General features: G+C 41.3%; 1 protein-coding gene across 1 annotated transcript; it reads right to left on the reverse strand.

The window, feature by feature from the left end:
* Nucleotides 1-729: 729 nt before the first annotated feature.
* LOC118776937 (urea transporter 2-like) lies at nt 730-9,279 on the reverse strand. Its single transcript, XM_036527591.1, has 10 exons — nt 9,208-9,279; nt 8,732-8,821; nt 6,967-7,210; nt 6,353-6,542; nt 5,839-5,967; nt 2,948-3,140; nt 2,487-2,634; nt 1,871-2,005; nt 1,669-1,718; nt 730-1,499 (listed from the first exon to the last, which is right to left on the reverse strand). The coding sequence occupies exons 1-10, from the start codon at nt 9,229-9,231 to the stop codon at nt 1,092-1,094; spliced, it is 1,611 nt and encodes a 536-aa protein (XP_036383484.1). The 5' UTR covers nt 9,232-9,279; the 3' UTR covers nt 730-1,091.
* Between the last annotated feature and the right edge of the window lie 342 nt (nt 9,280-9,621).

Consider the following 9,621-nt stretch of genomic DNA (forward strand, 5'->3'; position numbering starts at 1 on the left):
TGATGCTGTATTTAGAATGGAATGCGGCAGAAGTAGCTCATTTCCAGGATAACTGCGTTGATAATGGCTCTTCACATTATCTGCATTCGGCACAAGATGTTTGACTTTACTGCAGTTAGGCGTTCTGCAGTGGGTCTCGATCCCACTGCTGTTGAGTAGGTACAGTAGGAGTAGATAGGAGTTTGAGAGCCAGTCTAGGCCAAGAGTGAATTTCAGACCAGACTGAGAAATACTGTGTTCAAATGCATATGTATTCAGTCAATGGAAGCAATATTGACAGGGGGTGGGGGGGAGTTTATTCAGCCTTACTGTGATGCTTTACCACTATCTCTGAGTAATACATTTTTCATTATTTGCTTTTTCAGTTTAATTTAATTGGCCATCAAACTTGTGATGTGTGAGAAATAAAAACAGTTTTCTTAAGTTACTTGGTTACAGACAAACAGCCTATGTAATTAGATTTACTGTCCCCCTGCAGATACTCATATACACATATAGGCCAAGAACAAAGGTGATCAATTGTAGGAATTCACTTTGAATGTTCAAAATCAATACTTTTTGATTAGAGCATTAATTGTAATTGTTGTCAGAATATGCACAAAGTTTCAAGGATTACACAACATCTGCATAGGTTAATGTTTTTCAAAAAATAAAATTACATGATTCATTTATTCTACAAAAATAAACTTTATTTAATGGAATTCTCAACAGCACAAATCGCCTTTCGCCTCAGTTTACACCAGTATGGCCAACATCATATGGCAATGAAGAACACCTATATTATTGCCATTTTGACATATCCCATACATTGGTTGTACTCCTGAACCAAATTTCAGAAATAATTTTGTAAAAAACGAGATTGCTTATGTGCCAGTGCATGTTTTGATAGTAGATACAGTATACCATTTTAATGGTATTGCACATGATTTTGAAAACTAGGTAGTGTATATAGCTGTATATTTGAAAGCAGCATATTATTTTGGAGAAGCGTATCTTAATTTTATCTTACAACCAAGCCATTTGGCACGTACAAGCTGCTTTTACAGAAGTCAGAGAGGTTATTTGAGTACGTCATTTTAGCATCATTTTAGTCACACTTCATGTTGTAATCGATCTGCATCATCCCCAACTTTCACTTCTGTTAAATCGTCTTCACTCCTTCTCTCTTTTTGTTCCACATCGTCCCCTCTGTTCACACTGTCCACTACGACAACCTCCTCTACGTTCTGTACTTTTGCGTTCGAAGTTTGGTTTGCAGGTTCCATTTTGCCTGACTCGGTCTGCAGGGCCACTTCCTTCTCCTGTAGCTGTGTCTCTTTCTCTTTCTGCGCTTTTTCCTCCCTCTGAGCCTTTTTCATTTTCCAGAAGAAGTGCAGATTTTTCTCAGGGTACGTCACCTTCGCCAGAGGCAGCTTGTATATGGTTTTGGTTTCCGTGGTGATCAGTAAGAATGTCAGCGCTGACAGACAGAAGGGCCAGGTACATGCCGGCAATCCAAACTGTAAACGAATGGGTAAGGGGATAATGTAAGCGCTCAGAGCGTGGAGCTCAAAAAAAAAAAAATCTTTTTTTTATCAATATTATTTCATTTATATTTCTCAAATGATCAACAATGAAAGACATTTTAAGCATACTTGACTTAATGACCCCTGGTATTAACATACTTACTGTGGACATCACATTAGCGATGGCAGAGCCCAGGTATGCACAGAAAAATGCTGAAGAGAAAATGAGGAGAGAAAGCACATTCATTCACTTCAATTTCAGTAAGACCGGTGCACACAATTATCCAAATTTAAGACACTAAACAGCACGGGATATCATGCTGCCCCGTGATACCAACAACAGGCTCGGCACTGAGAAGACCTACCACAGGCAACGGCGAGGAGGTGAGTCTGCCATGTCAGTGCATAAAACATTCCTCCAATAGCGATGCAGGCCAGTACACAGTTATAGCCCCACAGCCCGAAGTAGATGGCCTCAAACGGTGCAGCAAGGGCAAGGCCTGCATGCAGGAAGCAGTACATGTGGTTTCATTCTCTCAAAACTGTGAAACAACAAACTCAGAATGTGGTCTACTTTCTAATTTCTAAACCCAATCACAGTATATGATATATACATCTCTTTAAGCCTTTCCAGTGCTGAAGCACTGTGGGCAGCAGCATGGTGTAGTTGTAAGGAACAGGGATAGTAACGGAATGGTTGCTGGTTCAATTCCACATTGGAGCAGTGCTGTTGTACCCTTGGGCAAGGTACTTAACCCATAATTTCTTCTGTAAATGTCATTCTGGGTAAGAGCATTCGCTAAATGACAACAATGTTAGGTATTTTTGTTTTTTGTGGTTCTTTCGTTGTACTCAGGGTTCATTCATCAGAGGGTTCATTTGTCTACAGAGCAAAGATAGCTTCTGGGTAATATCAAGGTCACATTTTTTGAAAGCTGGGTGCATAGGTGTTGTAAATTTTGCTTCATGGGATGTGCTCACCTGAAACCATTCCGACAGCTGAACCAATGGTTGCATGTAAGCAGGTGATGGGTGAGGAGATAAACAAGGAAATTATGAAAATCCCTCCCGTCCATGGGTTGTCGCATCCGTACACTTGTCCAATACCAACAGGCACCGCACGGAAAAGCTGTACAGTGAAAAGAGATCATTAACACCAGAAAACTGTTTGGCAGAATTTCAGAATTTCTGCCTTACATTCATCAAAATCATAGCGTGCAGGGCTAGGTTTCAGCGAACGGTCATGGCTTCTCTGGATGACTGCAAATGGCAAGAAAAGGGAACCCTGATGGCTTGGCAGAAAATGTGGCAGTTCCAGCTCGATGGAATTCCACAGCGGTAGTACCAGCATTGGAGGATGTCCTGATGTCACCTGCCGTGGCCCTGGCCTAGAAAGTTCTGTCACACACCCTCTCACTCACACACCTCTGACCGCCATTTACCTTAGCTACGTCAACTTCAGACCAGGTGATATTGGGGAGGGAGGCTCTGGGCTGAATCAGGACCTGGGGAAAGTGATGATTGTAGTGGCCTGTCGCCACCATGTGCAAGCAGACCAGGATGTTGAAGGGCAGGGTGAACACAGGCAGGTCCCACCTGCTGTTGATTGACGCCAAGGCACTGGAGACTATTGGGCTGGAAAAAACAGCGATAAGGTTTTGTTTATGCAGACAGTCCATAATGCATTGACACCGCAACTGTAGCGTAACATAATTGTGATTGCGCACACACACGCACAACCACTCCAGACAATTGCAAAGCCGACAATTGCTATGTCACCATGGAGAGAAGGTGGTATATATAGCTATCACAACTACAAGTAATTTTAGAGATATCATTGAATGGTTACTTTGAAGACTGTGTGAAACTGTCAATGTGCGAGAGGGCCCACCCCACCTACAATAGTAAAGCCAAAAAAATCTCCTTCCTACATGGGCCCCTTACAGCTTCTGGGCCCCGGTGCGCTGTACTGGTTGCACTGTCGATATTTACGCGAGTGCACCGCAATCATTTTTGCATTTTCAAAGCGACATCCAAAAGGTGATCCTCACCTATAATACAATGACTAAATAGTCGCAATTTGGTAAGCAAGTCAGCATGTTGATAGTAATGTGTGGCATTAATTCATCCAGAATCTCACATTTGAACTATCATCTGTAAGTTGGACTTTGGGTGCTAATCACAAACATGGAGTAGAGAAGAAACTAAACCATCAGTGTCTCAACAAAAGGACCAGGAACCCAATTCGAACAATGGAACAAATTGGCTTCATTCCTGCTGGGGATAGGGGTGGGTAGGTAACATAAGCGAAGAAGTGCCTATCCTCCAATGATCCTCCACTCAGCTGGACTGTGCTGTGTGACTTGTAGGGTGAAAATGGCCATTGGCTGCATGTGAATGTATCAGAGGACTGCCTTTGTCTCGCTTCAGCACTCCTGTATGAGTACAGAGTTCGTCAGGTGAGGTGAGCTTCATGCACAATTGCCAATTCCAAACAGGGTTGTTTAAAGTAGCTCTCAATTTTATAGGGCACCCTGAAATGCCTGAAGAGATTTCTCAGTGGACAGTGCTTTTTTTTGTTACTGGGTACAGATCTCTGACTCCTCCACATGTATTCCTCTGCAAAATCTTTACTGATTCAGACTCTTTATCCCCCCAACACACTGACTTGCCCCTTACACCTGACAGCTCTTCACGTACAACCTGTGAAGAACGCACCATGCCCCTACCACCCACCCAGATGTTGTACCTGCTCAGCCTACTGCAGTGAACTCCTAACTGGCCCTCATTCACCATTTGATCCTGGTCTCTGTCCCCTATCTTGTCCTCTCCCTCCCCATTTGTTCCAGTGTCTCCCCTCTCATCTGAAAGCAAACTGCTCCTAACACTCCTTCAGACCCTCATACCTCACCACCCCGTTTCACCCCCCACCCCTCTCTTTGTGGTTATCTGTAAAATTACAATGGATTAAATTACTCAAGGGATATCCAGATTGACTCAAAAGACAAACAGTATACATTTATACATGTGTACATTTTTTGAAGCAGTGTAGGTTAAATATCTTGCTCCGAGGTTGCAACCCCCGTGTAACACCTGTGATTCTATCCAGTACACTTGTCCTATTATCTGTAATCACTGTGATTTGACTGCCAGTCACAAATACAGATTAAAGCATTGGACCATCTCCAAATGTTTACAATATTCACTTTGTCTACATTCCAAAACATAATCTTGGGGCATCATCCAGAAAATACTGTGTGACATGTTCTGATATGGATCAAGGCTTTGTCATGGAGTGATAAGTCTTCTAAGAACAAATGCCAGGATTAATTGAGTGTGAAATATGTGAGGTTGGCTAAGTTACAGCAAATAGATAAAAGGCCCCTTCTTCCTTGTGCCTCTGAGAGACGTAATCCTTAACAGAAAGTAATCTTCATTTGTTTCATTCTCGGCAAAATGTCACGCACTCACGTCCACATGGTTTTCCTTTTTATAGAGCGCCCTGAAATGCCACCTCAGTGGACAGTGCTTATTCACGGTGAGTATTCACTACTGCCTGTCTGTTTCAGAGGAACTTCATCCATTTACACACCTGAATATTCAGGCCACATTGCCACCCCGTGGGGTAAGGCTAATTCAGGATATCTCTGATAACCTGTGGCTCCAAGCTCAACCCTCTGCTTGAATCTGTGCTCACTCTAGTGCACATTGTTGGATTTTTAGTTACCATTTGTGATCTGAGCTGACTACACTGACCAGCTTGCAAAGCTTTATGGTACCTATTATTATTAACATTGGTGCAGTACTTGTGAAATAAGGTGTTTTTTATGCTTTTTCCCCATTTGTGAGGCCCTACACTGGAATCGGCAATCCGGTATGTTGTGGTCATCTCACTAGGCAGCTACTGTACTCAGGCAGATGTGTTGGGGTGTAAGGAATGCAAGTCTCCAAGACACTCACATGTCAACAGCAACAATTTTCACACTCCGAGTTGTCCAGTAGGCCTAGTGAGCTGTGCCACTGGGAAGACAGCTTCAGCGGCATCCTCCAAGTTACTAATGAGCCACAGGGTTTGGTGAGGGATATAACCCTTGCCAATGTACCCCTAAACCTGGAGGAATGAAACCAGTATGTTCTGGGCTCCTGGTCTTCCTCAGTTGATCACAGGGCTGGGATCAAGCCGAAGCCATAGAGCTTAGCTTGCTCTCAAAGCAAACGCCTTCACCACTCAACTACTCAGCAGCACCCTGAGTGGTTTGTTGTTTTGCTGTGCTTTCTACTGATGCTTATTAAGTTATAAATACATTGGAAAAATAGTAAATACAGTGCTTACCATGCCATTGACATGAAGATGTTTGGAAGTAGAAGCCACCAATACCAGTCTCCTTTATCAGAGAAGACTGCCATAAGAAGACCAACCAGGATACCATTGTAGCCATACAGACCAGCAGCTATTGCCCCTCTGAAAAAAATGTTTTTAAATGACAAGCTAGTAATTAGAATAATACACCTAAGTTACCAGTCCATGACATGTGAAAGGCATAATATAAATGCTATCCACTTTCATTATTACATTTGCTACAACACCTGATAGCTTGAATAATGTGAATTTGCCATACCTGCCCACAACTACTGGTTTCTAAATCAGACTCTAAATCTGCTGAATCACGCAGACTCGTGGCTATGGTATCACTTAGCTAACGTGATCATTTTATCTCAATACTTTTTCTGGCTCTCATTCAAAATTATGATCCAAGAACTAAATTGGAGCTTCCTGACTGAAAGAATGAGCAAACCTTTAATACATGTTGCCCCATGTAACGTGGATGAGGCTAAAAGGTGTGTACCTGTTTTGTCTGATAATAAGGGCAGAGATTGTGGCGAACAGGGTGCCCACGAAGCCGTTGAGTGCCCACCACCGGTTCTGCAGTATCAGCCCACCAAAGATGATCAACCCACTGAGGGGGTTATTGACAAACATGACCTGTGCTGCCCCACGGAGAACCCAGTCCAGAAGCTGGATCAGGAAAAACTGTCCTGGATTTGAAAGAGAAACTTCATTAGCACAATGTTGATGATCTCAACTCCATCACCAGATTGACATCCATTTTGTATGTGCCATCAAGATTAAAATATAACATGTTTCTGTTTAATCAGGGGTATGAATAAATATGGAGGGCATTGCATAATCTGTTCCCAAATGTTATGAAAACATGACACTGCGGTCATGGTAACCCAAGTGCCAGTATAGCAGTGTGTTGGCAATATCAACACACACAAATGCATACACACGCACAAACCACTTTTTAATTTATGGATTTTATGCAGCAACTATCCACAAGATCCAATGCAGGAATCTGGGTGACTCAAATTATTTATGGAACATCTTTATCTATGGTTCTCCTTCTTTATCAGAGCGGTCAGTCAGGTTCTTAAAACTTTAGAGACAAATAACTCTAACCTTTCATCCATTCCCCAAAGACCCTCATGTCCCCTGAAAAGTAGGACACCCATTTGAAGAGTCTCTTCTTAGCCACCTGAAATCCAGATGGCTCTGTTGTCTGCTGGGGTTCATTCTTCTCCTGCTGGGGTTCATTCTTCTCCTGCTGGGGTTCATTCTTCTCCTGCTTCGGGTCAGTCTTCTCCTGCGTCTTTGTGTCTGTCGGCCTGTCTGCAACTGGGTTTGCCATCAGTGGTTGCAGTTCCTAAGGGACATTTGCTTACTAAAGTTAATTCAAGTTAATTCATTCAGGTGTTCATAATTAACTCTAATTATACCTCATATCTACAGTCATTTTGTTGTCTCTTTACATAGTGATACATCAGGTGGCACCAACAAATTAAACTTGAATGGGCTGTAGATCCCTCTGCTTTAATATATGTGTTTTGTGGCCATTAATTTCAGATAATGACAATTATCAGAAGTGACAGCAGACTTTCTATGGAAGAACATAAACCTGCTTTCCATTAAAACAGGCAGTGTATGATGTGTAAGGACACCGCCTTATTCAGATGTAAAATCCATGCCATCTACAGTGCATGAAAAGAGGAGTTTCCAGGTCAGATACTCCAGGGAATGTGCCACATCTGGACATTTAGTGTATGTTAACCACACACAACACCAAAACATGTCCAATTGTTGACTACCATTCAAACCCCACCCTTATTGTAGCATATGCCGGGAGCATAATGAATTGCCTATGCGTATCTTTATCATTTATCTTTTGCTATTGGCCATCTTTACCTGCCTTCATCCAAGTCATGACTTCAACTGCATGGACAATCAGACTTTAACTGCATGGTGCAGTATCTCCAAAGACGTTTGTTTCCTCTTTATTTTCCACAATAAGATACTAGCAACCTGAATACTGCTATAGTGGTCACAATCTACGCAGGCTGATGGGTCGATGACATGGAGCATGACCTTGGGCATTATGGTATACGCATTTTTCGCAGATTATGTCTGACTCAGCAGCAGCGGCAAAAAAGCTGAGTTGTGTTTCAAATTAAACATCTTCCATGGACCCTGGATACCTCAGTGAAACTATACTCCAAACATATGGTAATAACATGAATCAAAGGTAGCTGTACTTTCAATGAGTTACTTATTGAGCCTCCATAAATGTTCTTGTAGGTTGAACTGGTATATTAGCAGTGAAGCCTGTTGTTTGTTCTATTGCTAAATCTGAACATTTTTTCATGAATCGTTAGTTTTCCAATGTTTTCCTTCACTAACAGTCATGAATGTTTTGCAACCTGTCAATCATAATCATATTAACAGATGATGAGAGGAGATGAACTGAGTCAAAGGGAAAAGGATACAAAATCTATATATTTAAATAATTAAAATTCATCCCTGAGACCAATTTTTATTAAACCAGCCAAGCACCATAGTATACATTTGAACAATTCTGATCAGAATAATGTCTCAAAGCAGTATTTGTCTTGCAATTTATGTGGGCCCACACAAGAAAAAGAAGATTACTCTTTGAGAAGATTAGAAGCTAACATAAAATTAATCTTTCTGAAACTAATGTGTTACATTTAATGCTTGTTGCCTGATGAAAAAGCCCTGGGTAAGAGCTATGCACAGCCAGGAAGAAGAGATATGCGTGCACCTGAACATTGTGTTACAAACATGGAGCTTGCAGAAGAGAATGCAGCACAACATCACAGGCTATGTAACGGTTAGATCAGTCCCGTTGCTAACTAGAAAATTGCCTTACCTTTAAGTTTAAGGCTGATGAACGTTCAGGTCTTGATATCCCGCAGTCCTTAGAGGTACTGAAGAAACCTTTGATATTCTTTGGAATATCCTATCCAATATAAAGTCATAGAATAAGAAAGAGAGCTGACGGTGTCATTAAGTTGTAATACATTTGACAAATCTAATCTGTCTAATCCTCAATCTCTCTTGACCATTTATTTATTTTAAATCTAGTTTGTATATTCAGGTAATTTTACATGGCTCACAAATGTACATTAAAAATTTACCAAATCATTGCATTAAATATTAAAGAGCACAACATATGTAGTATTACTAATAAATAATAATATGCAAACACATTTTTTCTTCTTTAAGTTGAGTACAGAAGAATAAGTTCCTGAAAAATGTCACTGTCATCCTATGCAATCATGCTTTCAAACATCAATTAACATGTAAATGAATTCTGATTAAATAGCTAAAATTCAACACATTTACCTCTGTAAGATATAAACCAGGCATAAATGAGTCCAGTAATTACAGTAAGGTGTTTTGATACATCAGTAATCCTGAAGCTACAAAGTTGGTTCCCCCTGCTTTGCAGCCTTTTATAGTGCACTACATTGCTCCTCCTCTCCAGCTGTGGCCTCAGAGAAACTGATAAAGGTTTACGTCAAGCAGACACAGTTATTTTTCTATGGACATAACTTTCCATACTTTACCTGCATGCTCCTTAGACTGGTTTTTCATCCCGGAGAGCAAGGAGTAGACCTTTCTTGTTTTACATATCTGTGAATTTAGTGGCGTGGTGTCTGCTTCAGGGAGTGTTAGGTTCTACTTCACGGAACAGACAATCAGATGAATCAGATGAGACCAGTCTTGCAGAGATGAGGTTTATTCCCCCGGAGTGAA

The sequence above is a fragment of the Megalops cyprinoides genome, chromosome 4 (assembly GCF_013368585.1).
Source record: "Megalops cyprinoides isolate fMegCyp1 chromosome 4, fMegCyp1.pri, whole genome shotgun sequence".
NCBI classification, from domain to species: Eukaryota; Metazoa; Chordata; class Actinopteri; order Elopiformes; family Megalopidae; genus Megalops; species Megalops cyprinoides.

Coding starts and splice junctions, on each gene's coding strand:
- LOC118776937 (XM_036527591.1), bottom strand. CDS start 9,231: ATGCCTGGTTTATATCTTACAGAG. Junction 2,635..2,947: donor CTGAAGTTGACGTAGCTAAG/GTAAATGGCGGT, acceptor TTCACTGTACAG/CTTTTCCGTGCGGTGCCTGT. Junction 1,500..1,668: donor TCGCTAATGTGATGTCCACA/GTAAGTATGTTA, acceptor ATTCGTTTACAG/TTTGGATTGCCGGCATGTAC.